Source organism: Gadus macrocephalus, chromosome 6 (genome assembly GCF_031168955.1).
Source record: "Gadus macrocephalus chromosome 6, ASM3116895v1".
NCBI classification, from domain to species: Eukaryota; Metazoa; Chordata; class Actinopteri; order Gadiformes; family Gadidae; genus Gadus; species Gadus macrocephalus.
This window is the reverse complement of record NC_082387.1, coordinates 21,568,196-21,591,936: the sequence shown is the minus strand read 5'-3', so window position 1 is coordinate 21,591,936 and position 23,741 is coordinate 21,568,196. Positions and strand designations below refer to the sequence as shown.

Below are 23,741 nucleotides of genomic sequence, written 5' to 3'. Positions count from 1 at the left end.
CTTTGAATATTTTTGTTCGCCTCTCAAATGTTGATGGTGTGCTTTGTTTGTCTCAGCATCTCTTTTGAAGTGGCTTTGGATAAAAGAGGCTGCCAAATGACTGAATGTAAGCATAACATAAAGGAAACCTTAAAGTCTGCCAAATGACAAAATGTAAGCGTAACATAAAGAAAATATTAAAACGTAATGCAGAGTTGATTCAGTATCAACTATACGTTGTAAGGGTATTTTTCCTTTTACTTTTCCTACCTAAATATGAATCATATGGCATACTCCTTTCCAAACCAAACCTGCGAGTGGCAATGTAGCACTGGAGCGTTCCCCATCTTGTAGAGGCGCTCACATAGTTCACATACAATTGCACATGTACATACCACATAGAATAATCGTATTGTATTGTATTATAGTACTTAACTGTGTAGCAACTGCTATCATGGCTGTAACACGGGGAATTGATTGACCTAGCGATCGTGATACTTGCACTTGGTTCTATGAACATCCTTTCGGTACCGACAGCGATATATTGATGCACTTCTTATGACAAATGTACTTATTGTAAGTCGCTTTGGATAAAAGCGTCTGCTAAATGCCCTAAATGTCAATGTAAATGTAATAATCAGAACGGAGGCTAGTTCTCCTAAATGGACATAACCCGAACGGACAGAAATAGCTGAGGAGTGCTCAAGGTCTTCCACACCAAGGTTCATATCTCTTCGGGGACGCTAAAAGGCATCAATAGCATTCACCTCATCGATACGACTGCATCAAGTTAGTCTCTTTGAGCCATAGTGTTGTGTTCCACACTGTGCATAATAACATCAGTGCAGTACGTGTACAGCAGCAGCCTGCCTGACACCTCAATTAGCAGCACAAGATATATTGTATTCAGCAGAGCATACAAATCACCCTACCGACATACATGCCCAACATTCAATATCCAGACTCCTATATCATTGCAAGCGTATGTAAATGTGAGCACCGTGCGTCAGTGTGTTTGGAATGGAAATGAGGGAGGGAGGAACATTAGGAGAAGCATTTGCGGGCAAACACATTTCAGTGGCAGAAGCAACCTCTATCTGTCAAGTGGAGAAGCCTGACGAGCACTGAAAAACACATTTCCTTTCTAGAGGCACTCGCATCCATCACCCCTTTATGGTCACTCTCCCCACTTCAGCATGTAACAGGCGTGACATCCGTCTTTGTCTACATCTTCATATTGCAGATTCCCAAGAAGAGTTCTCCTCTGTCGGTCTGACTGCTCCCGTCAAACACTTCTGATCTATTGTAATCGACACTCTTTACGTTTGCTTTTACTGGGCCATCTTGTACAAAAATGTTCATAAAGTGTTCATGAAAGCGAGCTCTCTCGAAGGGCTCATCCTGAGGGAACAGAAAACACAACACTTCTTAGCTTGAATGGATTATGCACAAATTAAAACATACTTAAGAATATTGTAAGCAAATTCGGACAAGTCTGCTAGATGACACTAAATTCTACACATTACCCCTTTAAAGTGAGTCTTTTCAAAAGATCGATAATTCATATAACAGTTGTCCAAAATTGTTAGCATCATCCAGCTTGTGTACACCTGTACAGAGGCATGGCCTTCGTTAGCGGGACAATCTAGTCACCTGCTCCTACTGGCTGACTGCTAACATGGTCCAATCAAACGGCGGTACACTGACAGGCAGTCAATTTAAGACACAAACACACACTGTATCTTAAGATCAATTGGTATGGCAGGGTTAGGGTATTCAATTCCTACTAGGGCCCCCATGTAGGCATTTACGGTATTGCAAGATAGTTTGCAATTTGGATAACCAAATAGCATGCATTTATGATATTATTGAATCATCTATCTTCATGTGAGTGCATCTGTGTGTGTGTGTGTGTGTGTGTGTGTGTGTGTGTGTGTGTGTGTGTGTGTGTGTGTGTGTGTGTGTGTGTGTGTGTGTGTGTGTGTGTGTGTGTGTGTGTGTGTGTATGTGTGTGTGTGTGTGTGTGTGTGTGTGTGTGTGTGTGTGTGTGTGTGTGGGTGGGTGGGTGGGTGAGAGTTCATGTGCACAGACTCCCCTGCATGAAAGCAAAATCTCAACATGACTTTACTCAACAAGTTCTTCCAAGTCTACTTGACATTTTGATACTGTCTTAAAGTATTAAGGAAAGTATTTGCTAGCCTTATTTATGTATTACCTTGGAGCCCATCTCACTGTGTGGGGAGCAGGTAAGTAGGAAGGACCTGAATGTCCCTCTGGCAACCCTGTGGAGGAGTGCTTAGGAAGCACACACACACACACACACACACACACACACACACACACACACACACACACACACACACACACACACACACACACACACACACACACACACACACACACACACACACACACACACACACACACACACACACACACACACACACACACACACACACACACACACACATCCTGCTGGGGTTTCTTATCACCGTGCTGCAGAGTTAGAGCTTTATGGTAGCTCGTAGCGATAGCTGGTGGCATCTTCCTACCCTACCGACGCCTGATCCTGTCAAGTTTGGTCACAGAGTCTGCTGCCTGATCCCCTTTTATAAGGAGGGTTGAGAAATTTGTACTTTATTACAATGAATCATTGAATATTGAAGGGGATATCTAGTGCAGTAAGGGGATAAGTGTACGTTGTGCCTTAGTACAGGGATCTGTTTAATTGCTATTTAATATGCGGTTCGAAGCCTATTAACCTTTCTATCGAATTTGTCTTACTGTAAAAAAAATATTTTTGTTATCCAAGTGAATTTTCAATCAGTTTGTCCCTAACTAATTTTAAATTGCTTAACATTCTTGGCAGACGAGCAGTCCCCAGGGGTTGTTAGATTCAGTTGTTCTTTATTCAGATTGCCTTTCAGGGTTATCAATGTTGTAATTATGTTTTATTATTCCCATCGCTTTTTTTTTAATGGTTATTGACATAGTTCGTCGTCTTCATTGAATGGCGATATTGCCAAGGTCGTATACAGCACAACAACAAAACCATTAAGTGGTTCTGCCTCCGTTAGGGTTTGGATGCCCAATTTTCATGCACAAATAATTGTTTAAAGGAGACATATTATACCACCAGGTGTGATTGTGATTGGCCTTACAAGCCGTTTCGAAAATCTGCCCCATATTACATCACTAGTGGGCATGTCCACCTAGATGTGTGCTGGATAGATCAGTCTACCAGCCTACCCAGTGGACTGAAGTAAACGTTACTCGTCTATCCAGCACAGATCTAGGTGGACACGCCCACTATGTCATATGGGGCAGATTTTCGAAACGGCTTGTAAGGCTAATCACACACCTGGTGTTATAATATGTCTCCTATACGTAGCTTTATTAATGGAAATTAAAAGTGTACTTTCTCGTAAGCTGGTCATTACAATCAGAGGGCACCAGAACCTATACCTGCTTCTCTGCGTCGACGGGCCGGATAGTGACCTACTCTGATCGAGTTGTTACCGAAAACCTGCCTTCGTTTAAACCTTGTAATCTGACACTGCTTCGGATGATCACTGCAGAGGCGCAGAGGTGCAGCCATGAGCGACCTCATGGACGGACCTGATGCTGATCACATTCAGTCACATGCATAAAGTAGACATTCATTAATATTAATTTATTTTAAATAAAAAAACACACTTCATGTTAATAACAATGATTAAAGACGAACTATAGTCTATCGTTGACCAGTGAGCCCGTTGCTCGTGTAAGGGACTCGGGGTTAAGTCATCCCCGCAGCTTGGTGACCGGATTCGGAGTGACAGTTGACGAGCTGAGCGCCCTGAGGACTGCGCACCGGAGCCAGTCAGTGATCTGCTGACAGTCGCTCGACACCGCGGGGACCTGGCGACGGCGTTCGCTGACGTCTGAAAACACCGCACCACGGGGGCTGCGATGTACGCGCTGTAGCTTTTGCTCACATTTTGGAATCATTTCAGAACGCTTTTGTTATTTACATCGTAAAATATAAGTTTTTTGCGCACAAACTTGGTCGCGAGCGATCCCCATATTTCAATTAACGCTCGATCGTATTACAAAAACGCTTTTACGCACAACTTTTACGCATCTGATACTCCAACCATCGATTGACACCAATGGTCTGTGCTCGTGAGGACCGGGCGGACCGAGCGGCAGGTTGAACTCACACAGGTGTCGTTTAGTGCTGAGAGCAGATCAGCCATGGAGGACTGGACTTCCAGCACGCACCAGTGACCCAGACCCGGGAGAGGGGGACCTGCGTGTAGACCAAACCCGGGAGAGGGAGAGCTGGCTGTAGACCCAACCCGGGAAAGGGAGCGCTGCCGTGATCCAACCCGGGAGAGGGGGCGCTGCCTGTAGACCCGACCCGGGAGAGGGGACTAACCCGGGAGAGGAGGCCAGCCTGTAGGATACTGAACCACACGCCAGTGACTCAGACCCACCCGCGAGAGGGAACCCTGCCTTTAGAACCTACCCGGTAGAGGGGACGTCCTGCCTATAGACGCAACCCCGGACAGGGGATCCTGACTGTAGGATACTGAACCACGTGCCAAAATGAGTCTTTGCTGTCCGACCTGGAAGATCATAAACATTTTATTTGCAACATGTATTGCCGTTATCGCGCAAGGTATGTGACAATAACGTTGTTATTTCGGATTGTCTATTTTTTATTGAAATCAAAATGAAGTGATTGTGTGTGTGTGTGTGTGTGTGTGTGTGTGTGTGTGTGTGTGTGTGTGTGTGTGTGTGTGTGTGTGTGTGTGTGTATGTATGTGTGTGTGTGTGTGTGTGTGTGTGTGTGTGTGTGTGTGTGTGTGTGTGTATGTATGTGTGTGTGAGAGTGAGATTTGAACTTGTAATAAAATGTGCATGCTCCTCGACTGTGTGAGTGAAAATAATAAATTAGGAATAATTTATCATCATCGATCATTGATAGCAGCAAGTGATATTAACTAATGACATATTGATCATGAACTCATAGCAGGACATATAGTTTACTTGATTGCATGATTTGAATGTATGTTGTGCGTAACGAGTGCACTGTACTGTAACATGTTGCTTGCAATATCAATAACTATACAGATGCTTCTTTTAAAATAATAGTTAAATGCAGAAGGACGCTTTAATACAGTAGCAGGCATGCAGACTTAAGGCATATTCACACGTGTGAACTAACCATTAAATTTGGAAAATAACAAACTCAACGAGGGCCTTTATGACCTAGGAAGGCACAATTGACCGTTTTAAGGGAATGACGGCTGGCTGATTTTAGGTTGGTTCATAAAATAGGAAAATCGTGATAAAACGTATTTTTAAAGAAGCTTTGATGGTCTCATTGGCATTGAGATCTAAACCAATCGCTGCAAAGGATTAAGCCTCTCTTACATGTGTGTTTGTGTGTGTGTGTGTGTGTGTGTGTGTGTGTGTGTGTGTGTGTGTGTGTGTGTGTGTGTGTGTGTGTGTGTGTGTGTGTGTGTGTGTGTGTGTGTGTGTGTGTGTGTGTGTGTGTGTGTCTCTCTCTCTCTCTCTCTCTCTCTCTCTCTCTCTCTCTCTCTCTCTCTCTCTCTCTCTCTCTCTCTCTCTCTCTCTCTCTCTCTCTCTCGCGCGCGCGCTGTGTTGCGTTGGATTGCTATTTTATTAAGTAACTAGACCTTATATATACATACTGCTCTGAACATGACTGTACGTTAACAACTATTACTGGACATTTGTCCTACTAAAGCCAACAATAGGCTGGAGGCTAAACTCGTTTATTGCCATGGCATTTACGAAACACCAAAATGTCATCTTAAGTTTGTGTCAGTGTAAACACTTGCAGAAGCTCTCTGTTTTCATTTGCTAGCAGCATGGGAAGGGGTTTGAAAAACGTACAGTCACATACAAGCCAGTTTACGAACCAAACAGCTGATTAAATGTAGGACGTTTGTCAATTTCTGCGGTGCTATTTAAAGCCTACTTCAACAAGCTGTTTGCACATATGGTATAAGTCATTACTGCACATTACGATTCATGGTGGTTGCTCTGGGTTTGTGCTTGGCAATTTAATAATTTGAAGATTAATTGCATGCATGATGAAAGTTAAAGAAGCGCATATTAAATTGAAATCAGTTGTGGGGAAAAAAAGTAGCCTACAATAGAATCCCACAGTCTTACAAGGGTGCACTCAAACAGTTTGTTCATTTGGGTGATTAATCAAGTGGAAAGATCACAACCAGACCAAGACCATGTGTTTGTGAGAAACAATTATTTTACACATAGGCCTACTACATATTCAAAACTTTTGATACGATGTATTTGTATTTGTGTGCAATGCTTAAGATACCTCCAACCTCTTACAATAAAGTTTGATGTCATTGACACTATACTCTGACTCTAGAGCCTATAGACTATGGCCTAGTCTATAGGCTCTAGAGAGCGAAGAATATTTTGTTAATGTTTTTAATAACATGGTTTGGGCCAGCTAATGGCTAATGGATGCTGTATAGATTGGTGACACCACTTTTTGCAAACACACATTTCAATAATAGTAGTGAGATATCATCTTCGCTCATAAGCCTTTTTGATTTGGAAACGGACAGAGAAGGCAAATTTCAATCCACCTGGAAGCACATTTTGTTGATTCCATATACTTGTATGTGCCATATACTTTTATGTGTGGCACAGGGATTCTGCGTTGCCCTGTGTGGCTGTTCTGCCCTTTTATTTCGCCCTTAAAGTATTTTGGATACTTGATGTAGCATCACCTTAGTACACAGATTACCTGTTATTTTCGCAATTCAATTAATACATCATTACGTTTAGTTTGCAAATAAGCAATCAATTGAACCTTTGAAACATTGGCACTGGCTCCCTTTCTCTCCTACATCTTGGAGGCTAGCTGCATATGTGTAGCTCAGCTAACATGATGCTCTTTACACCACAGTAGGGTAGGCCCGAAATATATACGCTTCACTGGTATGCTACCTATCTCATAACAATCGCAGCTCATCAATCTTAGTAGGATAAAAACGTATTCGCTAGCCTAACCTATCTTATTTTTTTTACTTCTTGGAGAGATCTTGGTTTCTGTCACAGTATACTTTGGCAGTCTGTTTTGTTAACCAGCAGCCTACAGGGTGTGAAGGGCTCTGGACAATGCAGCCAGCATGAGCAAGGAATCGCAAAGGGGCTTTAATTTTTGGTTTAGAGACAAAGTAGTCTAACGTGTCACTTACCTCAGTTGGCAACACTTACGAACATACTACTTGCTAACGTAAAAAATGTGTTAAATTTAAAAGTAACTACCCAACGCTATGAAAACACGAAGCGCAATCTGTATGTTAGTCTTTAAAATGAGATGCCAGAAAGGGGGACAGCAGAACCCAGAAGCTTTTGGCCAGTCTGCATGGGAGTCCTTCTTTCTAAGCTAGGCCCTTCATAAAACAAGTTGAAGCTCTCCTTTAAGTCATTCTGGAGTTTGGCACAGCTGGGGCTGCTGAATTTGCTCTCTTTATTTGCCAGATGAGCTTCAGTTTTCTCCTCACATTCAAAAGACAGTGGAAGCAATATAGGGCATGCCACACTATGGGGCTGGCTATACTAAAGCCACTGTCTACCGTTAGTGGCTACCGGTGCAGCTCTGGGGCAGAGCATTGGGGGATTCTACCATCCTGGCCAGTGTTTATACTCTGCAGCCGCTGCCAGGCCCTGGATTTAACCACCGTCCCCATCTGTCACCATGACCACCGGGGGGGCTAAGTGAGATCAACCCACGTTCTCCCTGCTACCCCCGCCCTATCGCCTACAGACCCAAAGTTAACCTGTGTGCAGACAGGATCAGCCGGCAGGAAAACATGTTATCCTGAGGCCGGGCGTGTTGACGAGACGGTGACACGTTCTGTATGCTGTGTCAGCCACCCAGCCCGGCTCCCAGCAGCAGCGCCCGCCTCCTGGAGGTGAAGGAACATGAAGGGTGACAGAAATATATGTGGAACGCCACCAGGCGGGACGGAACCGGAAGGCTGACGTCCGTGTTTATATATGGAGTGCGAAAAACTGTTTATCGAGATCTCTCGAAAGATCGTGGACAGGCCGCGCGTTGCCAGGTTCACTCGCCGAGCTGCGTTTGGCGGGTAAAAAGTGTGTTGTTGTGGCCGCTGTCTCGAGGACCCTCCACACATCGTACGCATGCACATCTGAACTCTGATGCCGATCTCAAAGAACTTTGTTCATCTTCCGTCAGCCGTGTTGAAATCACAGTGAGAGGCTGACGCAACGGATTCACACTGCAGCTAAAAGCCTGTCTTTTTCTGTTCAGCCCCCTTTCTCACTCTGCGCACGAGACCTGTGTTTCGCTCCATCCATTTCAACATAACCTCTACAGTAAACACATCAGGGTTATCATCCTTTGTATTCACCCAGTAAGGTAATTGCGTGATGTAGCTGGTCCCTAGCTCTAATAATAATCATCTGTGTAATCTATTAAATGGATGCTTAATAAGGACACACACAGCTCTAACCTTGGCCCCAATGGATCATATCGAGTCGCAACCCCTATCCCCAGCCACTCCTCCGCCTCGTCCCTATACTGAACCCATATCCACTCATCCACTTCTCCACCTCCTCCCCCACCTGAACCCCACCCACTCCTCCCCTACCCCACCCACTCCTCCACCTCCTCCCCCGCCCGTTCCTCCCCCTCCTCCCCCACTCCTACACCTCCTCCCCCGCCCGTTCCTCCACCTCCTCCCCCGCCCGTTCCTCCACCTCCTCCCCCGCCCGTTCCTCCACCTCCTCCCCCGCCCGTTCCTCCACCTCCTCCCCCGCCCGTTCCTCCACCTCCTCCCCCGCCCGTTCCTCCACCTCCTCCCCCGCCCGTTCCTCCACCTCCTCCCCCGCCCGTTCCTCCACCTCCTCCCCCGCCCGTTCCTCCACCTCCTCCCCCGCCCGTTCCTCCACCTCCTCCCCCACTCCTCCACCTCCTCCCCCACTCCTCCACCTCCTCCCCCGCCCGTTCCTCCACCTCCTCCCCCGCCCGTTCCTCCACCTCCTCCCCCGCCCGTTCCTCCACCTCCTCCCCCGCCCGTTCCTCCACCTCCTCCCCCGTCTGAACCCCAACCGCTCCAACACGCCTCCTCGACTCCCACCCGCCCATCCACCTACCCCCCACACCCCCACCCATTCCTCCACCCTAGAGCTCAGCAGATCAGACCGCTGAGGATGTGTGGTTGCTGTTTTTTTTCCTCGTCCCGGGTTAGGGCCGGTCAGTACACATGATGCATGCTCTCACTTGCCCTTTTCAGTAGCTATGACCTGAAGCTGGTTGGGTTTGCTGATGCCTTTGAATCATTTGAGTTGTGTATCGCTTATAAACAAGGTACATTACCAACAAGCACATCATTACAAAAGCAATCACTGTGACCCCCGTATTGGGTTGTCTGCTTTAATATTGCTGCCATGATATCCCTCTGCGTCCGTTTGTTCTCCGCTGGTTTAGAGACTACAATGTCCCAAATCCTTTCGAATTGTAATTCATATGATTTCCCTCATGGACCAACTATGGGGATTTTTCTTATTAAATTGGAGGGTTAGATGATTTTGAGCGTAATAACTTAAGCGTGATAGCTATTAGTTCCCTGGAATGAAACAATGCACAAGGCTCGTTCCCCAATGGTCCTTTTAACTTTCAACTTAATTTAGTTTGTTTAGATCTGTAGAGACTTTCCTTACATCCTAATTCGTAACGTTAAAGGAAGACTTCCCTCGATATCCCTAACACGCTTTTCTTGTCTTCGTCCTCCAGACTCGGAGAGAGGGGACGTGAGTGACAGCGGTGCCTCAGCGGTGCCTCTCCCCGTCTACCTGCCCGTCAACTATGAGCTGTTGGACGCAGAGTACTTCCTCCTCAAGGAGGCGGGCCAGGACTTCATGAGGAACTCCAGCATGGGGACTCACACACAGCCCTTCGTGGTGCTGCGGGCCATCGGCCAGCCAGTGGTCAACGCCAGCTACGGCCCGCTGTCGGCCCAGCAGCCCGTCCCCCGCGACCTCCTGCAGGGCGTGCCGCTCTTCAACGCCCCGGGGGCCCTCACCTACAACTGGAAGATCCAGTCCTTCGTGCTGACCCCCAGGGTGTTCTCCTCCAAGCCCAAGGTGCGGGTGCTGTTCTACGTGGCGGGGCGGGAGTGGGGCGGCCGGCCGGCGGAGGCGATGGAGGAGCTGCCCTGCGTGACGGTGTACGCCTTCTGGCAGACCCAGGAGGTGAGGGGCTCCTGCACCCTGGGGGGCGAAAAGGGGACCTGCATGGCGGAGCTGGTGCCTCTGCCCAGCTGGTTCGCCGCCGCGGGAGGGGAGAGCAGCAGCAGCAGCAGCAGCAGCAGCGAGAGGCAGGACCCGTCCTCGGGGAACCCCGTGGAGCTGTACTACCAGGCCTGGCCCAGCGCCGGCGGGAGCTGCAGCTCCCCGGAGGTGGAGCGCCGGGGAGGCCCGGGGGGGCAGCAGCGGCAGGCCAGGGTGCTACCGGTCACGCCCATGCAGAGGATCGGCAGCTTGAGGCTGCTGCAGGTGCCCAAGGGAATGGCCACGCTGTCGCGCCTCAGGCTGGGGAACGCCGTTGTCATTCGCACCGCGTCCAAACCGCTGAAGAAAACGGACATCGCCACCTTCTACATTCTCATTGTCTCCTCGGCCCAGCTTCTCAACTTCACTCTCCGGTAAGTTTTTCGATTTCCCGATTACGAGGTGAAGAAGGAATGGCTGTTCTTTAACCAAACAAATCGAATTAGTACGATTCAGGATATATTTAAATACATTTTTGTTCAAGAGATCACGTAGAATCCCATGGAGGTTTTTTAACAGCGGTGTGAGTCCCCTTTCCTTATTTTACCTGGAAAAATGTGTTCCTAATAGACCAAGTCAGATGGAGTAAGAGAAATGTAATTCATGGAAAATATAATAATATGATTATTATAATTATTACTCTGATTTTAGTTCCCCAATTTTCCAAATCTGGGATAAAGAGTAACATATATTGTAAACATCGAGCATGTTGTGTATTGCGAATCACGAATTCTTCTGAAATATCATGTTTGGATTGGAATTTATTGATTTAGTTTTAATCGTATTATCAGTGCTGCTCTCCAGTTGAATGAATGAATGTCATTCACATCATGCTGGTGAGGCAGAGAGATTACCACCTGAGCACTGTACTGACCTACATATCGCACCCACTTCATTGTATTACGGATGGTTTTATGGCCGCTCACTACATTAAACCTCATGTGATTATTATTAAGCAGGACTTAAAATAAAATCACATTTCAACAGATCACAGTCAAATCCAGTCAACGTAGTCCCAAAGAAATGAAGGCTAGCTTGCTCAGAGGCATAGATTTGTTTTATGGACTTTCTAGTTGACCATGAGAATGTCATTCACCCGGTAGCATGGATTCATTACTGTGCTAAAGCGTTTTGGCATCCCATTACGATCTCCGGGATCTTTATTATCTCTTTTACGAAGGCTTTGACTCAGATGTTATCGGACATTATTTGCTTTGCTTTTGCTGTCTTAGTCATCTGTGAGCATCGCAGGGCTGCTCTGTAGTGGAGGCTTGTTTAATCAAAATGACAAGAGAAGACGCCGCTCTATTTCCCCTTATTCTTGTGTCCTTGTTTCTTCCCTGACTAAGCTCTGACGCAGAAAATGAACTCCTGCCGTTCCCCTCTTGTGTTTTTTATACACACTGATCTCTTAAACCCATACTGTCCTTTTAAACTCAGTTCACGGTTGTTTCCAAGTAGACACAGCACACCACTCCTTTCCTCTCCCCTCTTATCCTCTCCTTTCCTCTATTGTCCTCTTCTCCCTGCTCCTCTCCTCTCCTTGCCTCCTCTTCTCCTCTCTTCTCTTTTGCTCTCCTCTCCTCTCCTATCTGCTCCTCTCTTCTCCACTCCTCTCCACTACTCCCTGCTCCTCTCCTCTCCGCTCCTCCCCTTCTCTCCTCTTCTCCTCTCCTCTCCTATACTCTTCCATCCTCTCCTCCCTGCTACTCTGCTCTCCACTCCTATCCTCTCCTCTCTCCTCGCCTCTTCTTTTCTCTTCTTCTCTCCTCTCCTTCTGTCTACTCCAATCAACAGTTGGTCAATTCAGTGCCACACTGCACCAGGCAGGCAGTGGTTGAGACCTGTCCTTGTACAAATCACCAACAACAGAACAGACAGTGGCTCCCACCAGTACACAGGAAATAATGAATTTACTGCTGTGCATTTGCTTCCACCACCACCACCACCACCACCAGCCGCACCACCACCACCTCAGCCCTCATTCCCCGTAAGGCCATTAGCACCGTCTCACCCCCAGCACCCCGCCCCCCTGCTGCTTGTTAGGTCATTAGCAGGCCCCGTGAGTGGTCTCCGTAACAGCTGTCTGTGTGCTTCATCACTGTCTGAACGGCCCATTTAGTTACGCTGAAATACCCCCTCGTCAGCCTGGTCGACCCGCTACCGGGAGCAGTGAGTGAGTCAGGGGCTGGGTCGTGTGTGTGTGAACATGTGTGTTGGGGTTGTGTGTATGTGTCTGCGTGTGTTGGGGTCTTGTGTGTGTGTGTGTGTGTGTGTGTGTGTGTGTGTGTGTGTGTGTGTGTGTGTGTGTGTGTGTGTCTGTGTGCGTTGGGTTCCTGTGTGTGTGAACATGTGTGTTGGGGTCGTGTTTGTGTGTACATGTGTGTTGGGTTTGTGTGTGTGTGTGTGTGTGTGTGTTGGGGTTGTGTGTGTGTGTGTGCGTGTGTAGGGGTCGTGTGTGTGTGTGTCTGTGTGTGTTGAGGTCGTGTGTGTGTGTGTGTCTGTGTGGGTTGGGGTCGTGTGTGTGTGTGTGTGTGTGTGTGTGTTGGGGTCGTGTGTGTGTGTTTGTCTGTGTGTGTTGGAGTCGTGTGTGTGTCTGTGTTTGTTGGGGTCGTGTTTGTGTGTCTCTGTGTGTTGGGGTCTTGTGTTTGTGTGTTTGTGTTGGGGTCGTGAGTGTGTGTGTCTGCGTCTGTTGGGGTGTGTTTGATGTCTGTGTGTGTTTGGGGTGTGCGTGTGTGTCTGTGTTTTGGTCGTGTGTGTGTGCGTCTGTGTCTGTGTGGGTTTGGGTCCTGGTTGTGTGTCTGTATTTGTTGGGGTTGTGTGTGTGTCCCTGTGTGTGTTGGGGTCATGTGTGTGTGTGTCAGTACGTGTTGGGGTCGTGTGCGTGTGTCCGTGTGTGATGGGGTCATGGGGTGGGGAGGAGATGAATCCACACCTGTCTGGCACTGGAAGTAATCCCTCATCCTCTGTGACGTTTTGATAAAGGTCGTGGAGTGCACGCACCGTTAACGTGAAGGTCAATTAGTTCCGTCTCATTCTGCCTGCGCTCGTCTCTCAGCGGGAGGGGCACGGCGAGCACTTCGTCAGCTCGGGTTTTTTATTAATTTATTCATTATGTTGTTAATATATGAACCAGTTATGAACTCCAAAGAGCATACAGGTTTCATGCTAGCTTGTTAACCTCAAGGTTTTCGTGCTTAAAACGTTATCCTGTATCACCCAGTGCCCGCCCAGCTTTATCATATTAAATGCATGCATGTATAATTATGCACGCCTTATTATTCATCATTGGTTTGCGTGCTCTGACTCCTCCCACTTGGCAGCCCCATGCCTTCAAGGCCCCATCGGCTCCAGCGAACTTACCGATGACAAGCACGTAGCTGATCGCCAACGATCAGCTACGTGCTAAACGACGGACATTTGCTTGCATAATTAACCATTGCATCTGTTTCTGATTGCATCGGGGTGCAACAGGGGCCCAGCGGCCCAGAGGCGATGTGTGGAGGAAAAAGGAACGGAAAACAAATCCGCTAGGAGGCGTGATTAAAAACACCATCGCTCCATCTAGCATCCATCCCTCCATCTGTAACTCATCCAGCCATCATCCATCTGTTTTCCCCAAGCCGCCCTTAATGAGGCGGTGAGTCTGGGTCGTACTTCACAGGTCACCATTACTGTTGCGGCCGGCTTGTCTGCTGGTCGACACTGGGGCAGTCTGATCCTTCTACCAGGCTCCACCGCCCAGGTTGTTCCTGTGTTTTCCTTTGGAGCCTCGAAATTGAGCCTTTAGAGAGAAATAACTGCACAACAAAACAAGAAAAAAGTCAAGAGAAAGACTACAGAAGACACTTGGAGAGAAAGAGCAAACAGCACGACTTGCATAAGACATGGGCCAAGTGGCTGGGTTGATCGTGTGTGACAGAGGTGGAGAGGCCATGTGTGGGCTCGTGTCCTAGTTTGCAAAGGGAGTTTATGTCTGCATGGAAGGATGCCAGAGGTCAATGCATTTGTGTGTGTCTTTACATAACACATGCACCTGCGACATCACGTCAGTGTTGGTGTGTGCGCACATGCATGTATGTGCGTGTGTTAGTCTTTTGGCATGTCTCGCGAGTGTTCTCCTGCTGAGCGTGTGATCGCCAGGGACTGAGGGGAGTATGTTAAGGAGTATGTAAAATATGAAAAACCCTGCTGCCACTCATGCCTCACCTGCTCGGAGGTGAGATGGATGGCGCGCTCGGCAGCCAAGAGCTGGTTCTCTCACACTCTGTCAGCTTCAGTCTCCCTGGGCATCCGTCTTCCCTGGCCTGTTGGAGCTCAAGTAGCAGGCTCCCTGGCCCAGCCTCCCCCGTGCCTCCTAACCGCAGACATGGTCTCTGCTTCTCTCCATCCACAGTTTAGAAGCCGAACAGGGAAAGTTTCTTGGAACAGTGCCTTCAGGGCGGGCTTTCTTCTTCTTCTTCTTCTTCTTCTTCTTCTTCTTCTTCTTCTTCTTCTTCTTCTCTTCTTCTTCTTCTTCTTCTTCTTCTTCTTCTTCTTCTTTTTCGGGGGGGAAAGGCGCTTGTAAATTTGGAGATTATCCGGGGGATCTGAACTACAGGCTGGCCACGCTGATCTCTGTGTGCACTTTGTGGTGTTTTCTCAATGCAGGCCAAGTCGTTCTGCAGCCATTACTAGGTTAGCGCCCGGGGGATTGGCCCGCAGTTCAAGATACATGACATGTCACCACCCTTACATCCATGGCTGCACAGGATTAAAGTCCAATTTTCTGATAATTCCAATCCTGCAGTCCTTCTGTAATCTCTGCAGTTAGAGGCACAGATGGAATGTAAAAGTTGAAATGCATGAAACCTGAAATTTTTCAAAAAAATTATAATCAATGGTTGAGTCCTTTAGATGTTCAGTCCATGGGAGGATATGAGCTGGCAAGAAGATCCACTTGGAACAACTGGGTGATAATTCAATGTGTTATTGATCTTATGATGTTATAATATCTGGGATTTCGGATAGAAACTTTTATTTATTTACATATGGAATATAGAAATAATTATAATTTTCACTTGTTGAAGGCTGAAAACATATATAAATATATATCTATATTGTTGTTATAGTTGCTGTGTTTGGGCTAAACAATGAATCCAATGACTGTATTTTAAAAACTGCAGTAACTGTATTCATGTAGCAGGTTATTACTGTATTACTGCCTTATTTCGAGTGCTGACCTATCAGATGTTGCTTCTGCGGCGTCTGAGTCGCCCATGGCTCCATCTTTTATCCCTACTCACATAGCTTCATCCCTCAGATGAAAGATGCCGCCCCCACTGCGCACGGCTCCTCTTCATGTACTCTGGCTCAGTGTTTGTGTGTGTGTGTGTGTCAGTGAGTGGGTCTGGGCATATGTGAGTTACTTTACTTGTGTGTGTGTGTGTGTGTGTGTGTGTGTGTGTGTGTGTGTGTGTGTGTGTGTGTGTGTGTGTGTGTTTGTGTGTGGCTGGTTCTCTGTAGTACCCTGATGTTTGCTATAGCAACCCAAAAACACCATCAACATCAACATCGGCCACGTTCCCGGAATTTAAAACCCGCAGAAACATGAAAACAAAGCAGAAATAAATACATGTATTCTACTAATTCATTTCAAAGGGACTTCTAAAAGACACTGAACCCCACTGAAATGCCACTCTCTCCCTTCCCCGTGTATGTGTCTCCTGCGAATGCACACAGGCAGGGTTTAAGCATACCAACCCTACGCCATAGCCGATGAACCCCATCCTTCCCTGGAATCACAAAGAATTCGCATCATAAATAGAAGACCTTTATAGGAGACGCAAAAAATGTACGTATGTCTCTCTCCTGTTGCACTTCAAGCCCCGAATCAAGTGTCTAACATGCTACACTCTAAAGCCTGGCCACTAGGATCCAAGGAACGCCTGCACCATGGCAGATAGATTTGACCATGTGGCAGCTAAAAAAAACAATTGCTTAGACTTTTTAATCTAGCAAGTAAAAAAAATACGGTTATAAATGCTGTGGTGATGAGCACGAGCAGCATTACAGGATGTTGATGTGTGCATACACTGGCATATTGAAGATGTGAAGCGTTCACAATAAGGAAAGGAGTTTTCAATGTTATTAAATAAATAAACAAAGAGGGACTAATGGACTGAAAGAAAGAAAGAAAGAAAGAAAGAAAGAAAGAAAGACAGATCCCGGTTTGCTGAATGCTCCTCGCTGCTCTATGTGTCCTTTAATCAATGGTCCACACACCGAGAATGCAGGAAAACACACACACATGGGCACGCATGCGCACACACACACACACACTCACTCACACACACACACACACACACACACACACACACACACACACACACACACACACACACACACACACACACACACACACACACACACACACACACACACACACACACACACACACACACACACACACACACACACACACACACACACACACACACACACAGACGTATAAACACACACACACAGGGACACACTGATAGACAGACACGAACACGTGATTATACTTCTATTAGATGTTAATGTGTTTGAACGCATCGTTCCGCATCGTTCTTCTCTCTCTAATTGTTGCTCTTTAGTCTGACTGATGGCGCGCACAGGGATTCACGGCTGACTTTGAGAGTCCTGGCCAACCGCTACTCCTTGCCAAGCTGAAGATGCACTCAGAGGCAGATTGATGAGACGCCTCTGAGGTTGATTACTCTTTCCTGAGAGAATTGTAACACGCTCTACGCTGTTTTACAGCCACAGTGTTTATGGGCAAGGTTTCAAAGTTACGCCCTGTCACTGTGTGTGTATAGCATGTAGAAGGGGCGACCGAGATCCAAGCAGACAACCTTCTGTTGTTATGCTTCAGTGGTGGAGTCCGGGTGAAGAAAAGTGTTTGTAGTCTTGAAGTCCAACAGTAGTCTTGTTCGAAAGAACGTGATCGATGTAGCCCTGCTTCAAAGTAAATCTGTGATGTTTTTGGCAACAAATGGGACATCTTTAAGAAGAAGAGAGTATATAAGTGCAATGGATAAATAGATGAACGGATTAATACACACCAATTCACTGGAATTCGTATATCAACTCTGTTATATAACACAACAGAGTATATCCGTAATAATGAATAGCCGATGTGCCAAACTAATGATTGTCGGTATGTTCTGAAGCTCTCTCCGGAGTTACGGTAGAATAATTCTCGTCTACTTTGTCTTTGACCTTTCTCTCCCATTTTCTTTTACCTTTCCCAGAGCCACTGTAAAGAAAGGGGTAACCTTTCGCACAGCGACTCCCACCAACACCCTGCTGTGGGACATGACGCTGGATACAGGGACGGATGGGACCATCAACGTGGTGTGTCAGAGGACAGCTCCCATACCCGGGAAAAGGTAATGTTCAGACTCATGACATCAGTATGACTTCTCTACCGTTAGCATATATATTCAATGCGTTAGTATGGTTTCATATTATAACTTATTTTGTGAAATAGACTGAGATCAGTTATTTTACAGTAAGGTTTTTGTCCGATTTCAGACAAACATGAATACAAAGTAAGAGGAACAAAATTAGGGATTTCTGATTGCAAATGAATGTCACTCAGTTATGCAACTTACACTCAGAGCACAAACCATTGAGATTCAGCCCTGATAAAGGGCTTACTCCAAAGACAAGTACTGATAATGCTGATTGTTGGTGATGCAACACTATGGAAGTAAATCTGTGGCTTCGGATTTTGAAAATAAATTTGCCTCTGAATTTAACTCTTAAAATGAGCAGATCTGAGCAGTGTTTTGCGTCTTGGCAGTGTAGACGGAAACGCTACGGCGGAGCGTATTCAACTTTTCCACTCTGGAGGGTGGTTTCAGATTTATGCGTTTTCATGCCCCAAAAACGCCGTCACCGTCTAAGCGAAAGGTTCTTCCGATAAAATATTTTGTTGTTTTTACCCGCAAGCGTCCTCGTGTAAATGGGGCCTAAACAGAATTCTGCGACCCACCGAAAAGTGTGACCCCAGGGGGCGCTGTCTGCAACATGCACGACTTTGAAGAGTAGACAGGCATGAAGTCGTTCACGTGCGGAAACATGGACGTTCTTAAAACTTAACGTTTGTATCGTCATCTATCACTTTGATTGGGGGAATTTGTTTTGTGACACCGGGCGCACGTGAAGTGGCTGGAGCAAAAAGGTTGATATGCCTCTGTTGTGAGCGCAACGAGCGTGCAGAGCCAACACTATTTTGCATCGAGTGACATGATACAGATATGAGGATGACAAATTAAAAGCAGTTTGCTGTCGGGCGAGGCACGCTCGGGAAGAAGCGCCACTGGTGCTACAAGCTGCTGCCGCTTGAGTTGCACAATAATGTCGGCTCTGCGCTCTCCTTCAAGGCTTCCACTGTGGGCAGCGGGCTTCAGATTGCCCCAGCATCACACATAAATGTAGGCAAAGGGAGCTTGGATTGCCCCAAATTGGTGCCTTAATCAATTGGGCTCCTTAACCCACCACAATTACCCTTACAGTGCATGTCAATCTAGCCAAGTCACTGCAATCACACACACACACACACACACACACACACACACACACACACACACACACACACACACACACACACACACACACACACACACACACACACACACACACACACACACACACACACACACACACACACACACACACACACACACACACACACACACACACACACACACACACACACACACACACACACACACACACACACACACACACACACACACACACACACACACACACACACACACAGACACTTCACATACAGGCATTAGTTCATTGTTTATTTCATACTGCAGTAAAAAAAAAAAAAGAGTGTGCATTATAACAAAAACATAAATAAAAGATAAGATCACTCCCGACCCTCAAGATGATATTAAGTGTGCTTAAACACATAAACCCATTTTATTTGATTAGCATTTTACAGACCGATACAATGGATAGGGCGTTTCGTAAGGTCCACCACCGTTGCTTCTCTCCCCATAAAAAGCTACAGTCAATGTTTAATGAAGTTGATTTACCTTCGAGCATTTCCTATTATAGGCTACTGTGTTAAATCCTGTTTAGAATTAACGTTTGTATCAAGAAAAAAAGAACCAGCGAGTGACGCTCTTATTCCCGCTCTCCATGCTTGACCGCAATCTAGCATCTAGGATGGATTGCTCTTCCTTGGGTCCCCGGATTTTAACACTAAATTTCATGCATTGAATTTTGCAGGTGACTTTGGCATGTTGAATTTGGGGATGTTGAAAATATTTAAGTTGCATTTTTTTATGTCTAAAATTTCATTTTGAATTTTATAACATTGAATAATAAAGGTGACAATTATTTGTTGAAAATGTTAAAGAGTTATATTGGGAGGCAAAAAATCCAGATACTTCCCAGATTTACTTCCATACACCACTCTCTACTTGAATAGACAAAGGCTACTTTACAATCTAGGAAGTTGAAAAGGCTTTCAGGTGTTCTCGTATTTATTAGTTGTATCTTATATCTTCGCAGCAGTTCCTGTGAAATGCCTTAAAAACAATAAATAATAATGTAATTTTGTATTTTAATTCAGACTCAGATGGCCACTTAGACTCAGGGGTAACATAAATGTCCTTTCCATGTCACTTAACTCATATTGTGTTTAGATGAGAATGGAGGAACTGGTTGAAGTCATTAATGATGACGAATCACAAAATGATTACAGTTTATTGCGGCATTGATGTGTGAATTGCAGCATTGATTCAAGGGAACACCCACTTGGTCCTAAGGGATGCATTTCTGAATCTATGAGTTAACATTAGGCACATTCCCAATGCGGAATGGATATCTGTTTGATGGTGGATGTCTCTGCACTCACAACGTCACTCAACAGCAAACTGAGTCTAACTCAGTGGCGTTCCTGTGTCGACATTATTAACATGCGTCCCCATTGAGTGGTAACACTGCCCCCAGCCCCCCACCCCTCATGGATTAGGACATTGTTTATCTCAACTTAAACATATTTTTCCCATTCAGAGTTGGCTTTGGTAATCCTCTCAAAATGTTGGGACACACAGAGCCCCTGCCAAGTCTTTCGGTCCTCACTCCACTTTGCAGATTTCCTACTCCCTTTCCACTTCTGTGTCTGTGGGGACCAACCGTGATGTGCTTGTAAACATTGAAGCTGCCTTATCCTCCGCCACCATGAGCCTTTAAAGGAGCCACTTCATGAGAAGGTTCAGCACGGCTTAGACAGGTTCCTGCAGTCAATTCGTCTTCTGAAATCGACAGAGGGCTTTGGTGGTGATGGAACTCCCCCAATCATCTCACAGATACAGACTTAAAGTGAATATCTGTGTTAATGCCTGCTCTAAGGGATAAGGGCGTGCTTAGGGGAAACAAACATGTCTTGTTTTGACAGTTGAACCGTTACGTTGTCAATATGGAACGATTCTCTAATTATTCAATTCCGTCTTGCACTGGAATGAGAACAGCACGGTTTATCACATTGTTGAGATTGAAGCTGAAGACAAACACGATGTATAGGTGAGTGACGTTCATATTTACAGTTCTACATAATACCTAAATTCTCATTACAATTTAGGCTACAGTTTCCATATTATTCTCCTGTCTTCATACTCAATATTGTTTACTTCATACTCAATATAGTTGACTTCAAATTCAATACAGTTGACTTAATACTCAATATAGTTTACTTCATAATTAAGATAGTTAACTAAACACTCAATACAGTTCACTTCATACTCAATCTCAATACAGTTTACTAAACAGTCTTTGCAGTGGGCTACAGACTAGGACTTGCCCCCAGCAGTCCCCTGAGACAGACTGCTGCTCCTTGAGATGGCAAAAACATCCTTATCAAGGAAAACATTACATTCAAATGGACTTTGTCTAAAATGTGACTGTGCAGAAACTTAAAAGTGGTATTTATTGGTGTTGAAATATTGAATCGTGTAATGAAAAATGGGTTGGTCGATTTAATATATTCAGTACATGACCTATTGCTACACGGACCCAAGGCACTCATCAAATATAGCGCACACAAACACACACACACACACAAGCACGCATATACATACGCACCCACGCATATGTATACACACACACACACACACACACACACACACACACACACACACACACACACACACACACACACACACACACACACACACACACACACACACACACACACACACACACACACACACACACACACACACACACACACACATAAACATACACAACCACACAGTGCTCCTTTGGGTAAATTGAAGGAGCACATATTTTACCATGTATCTTGAGATAATGAGGAATGTTTTTTCAAAACATCGGTTAACATGTCATGCAGTCCAGCTCCTGGTAAAACTTTAACGAGAGCATAGTCTTACGAATCCGACAGCAGATTAACATTCAACGTAACTCATTCCCTCACACTTTCTGGTTTCCCGGCGGCATGCAGCCTCAGAAATTCTGCTATGGCGTTGTCAATCATCTGGATATGAGCATGTTTGTTTTATCCGAATGCTGTTCAACTTTCAAAACATACAGAGAAAAAAACGTGTGCCACAACATTTCAGAGGGTATTGGGTTTCATCTCAGAGATTGATGCGTCATCCTGACTGGGGAGTGATATCATTGTTCTGCATGGCTGCGGACCTTCTCTACCCAACTACTAATTCCACGGAGTTGGAAATCGGTGACAGTACCGATGTCATAACCTATCCCACTCAAAACTAGTGTGCGATTTTTTCATAACCTGACGCAATCTCTTATTTCAACCGATGCGGACACACCCCCTCAAACAACAGATAGATACGTGGATGGATTAAGATTAGTGTGTCTTTACTCGGGAAATGAGGCTTGGGAAATGATACTGTTGGCCACAACAGAACAACAGTAGTGTTTTTCCAGTACGCACACTCTCATTGGATGGTCATACTAAGAACCGGTGCGAGGTCACATACCGAAGCACCTGCTTGTGTTGATGAAAGGAAGTTCACAGATCAAGGCTAACTCTGAGTGCTGCCCTGGCCGTGGTGGACAGGGCAGGATTGTGCATGAGTCCGGGTAGATCGCCCCACCTAATGAATCAGCCCTCTCACACATGATCACACCGCTCTGCCTGGTCCTCATTCATTTGGTATTCACAGCCAGTCTCACCTTCTTGGTCACGCCCAACAAAGTCATTATCTCCACTCGAACATAACGCGGTCAGACAGAATTAAATGACACTGGTGCGAAATAATCACCCTATCGGGGGGCAGTGCTTTGATAAAGACCCCCCCCCTTAGTTCTCTATTAGCTTTGACAACAACGGCATGTTGAAAGGAACGCTGAATATGTCAACAAGGTCGTGTTTCTGCCCAGTTGTTTACCACTGTTTGATTGTTTGTTTGTCCGACTTTTGGTTGGTTTGGTGTTTACAGATGCCCTGATTGGTTAGCAAGATAGTGTATAATAGTGTTGTGCATGTACAAATAAATTGAATAATATAATTAAATAACTGAATCAAACTAAAATGATTTGCTGATCAGGGTTAGCGTTTTGCTTGTCCAACAGTGCAGCCAAAATTCAGACGAGCTTCTGTGATATTTGTGTGTGTGTGTGTGTGTGTTTGTGTGTGTTCGTTTATTTGTGTGTGTGTGTGTGTGTGTGTGTGTGTTTGTGTGTGTGCGTTTATTTGTGTGTGTGTGTGTGTGTGTGTGTGTGTGAGAGAAAGGCGTGCAACATTAAAACTACAGCGCAGCATCACACTACCTCAATGCAGTCCAACTATCATGGTGTTTGCGTGTCTGTGTTTGCGTGTGTGTGATTGTGTGTTTTCTGTCTGTGTGTGTGTGTTTGTGTGCGTGTGTGTGTGTGTGTGTGTGTGCTTGTGTGTGTGTGTGTGTGTGTGTGCTTGTGTGTGTGCTTGTGTGTGTGTGTGTGTGTGTGTGTGTGTGTGTGTGTGTGTGTGTGTGTGTGTGTGTGTGTGTGTGTGTGTGTGTGTGTGTGTGTGTGTGTGTGTGTGATCGTGTGTTTGTTCACGTGTGTGCGTGTGCCCCTCAAGCAGGCTGGACAGCAGTCTCCTGGAGGTGCTCCAGATGGACTTTGAGGTGGAGGAGCTCAGCAGTCCACTGGACAGCCAGGTGATCATCTGGAAGCTGGAGCTCCCCCAGAGGTCCCAGGACCAGGGTGCCAAGACGGAGGGAGCCATGAGGATCTACACCACCCAGAGGGACTTTGTGGGGCTGGCTCCTCTTGTCATGGTGAGCCGACATACAATCGGAATCATGTTGTGCACTTTGTTGTGACGCATTTTTTTTTTTTTTTTTGTAGTGTCTAGTTTGTAAGTGTGTGTGTGTGTGTGAACAGAA

The 23,741-nt window shown here is 46.0% G+C and overlaps 1 protein-coding gene across 2 annotated transcripts in view; it reads left to right on the top strand.

The window, feature by feature from the left end:
• The first annotated feature begins 3,816 nt into the window (after positions 1 to 3,816).
• The window catches only part of LOC132460015 (transmembrane protein 132C), a 31,063-nt gene continuing 11,138 nt past the window's right edge, over positions 3,817 to 23,741 (top strand). Inside the window, exons 1-4 of one of the 2 annotated variants that reach the window (XM_060054977.1) lie at positions 3,817 to 4,642; positions 9,797 to 10,706; positions 17,607 to 17,744; positions 23,438 to 23,633. In XM_060054977.1, the coding sequence (XP_059910960.1) occupies positions 4,570 to 4,642; positions 9,797 to 10,706; positions 17,607 to 17,744; positions 23,438 to 23,633 (1,317 nt within the window). In that variant the 5' untranslated portion in view covers positions 3,817 to 4,569. Of the gene's footprint in view, positions 4,643 to 9,796; positions 10,707 to 17,606; positions 17,745 to 23,434; positions 23,634 to 23,741 lie in introns of both variants that reach the window. The other variant, XM_060054976.1, reaches the window with a different exon arrangement.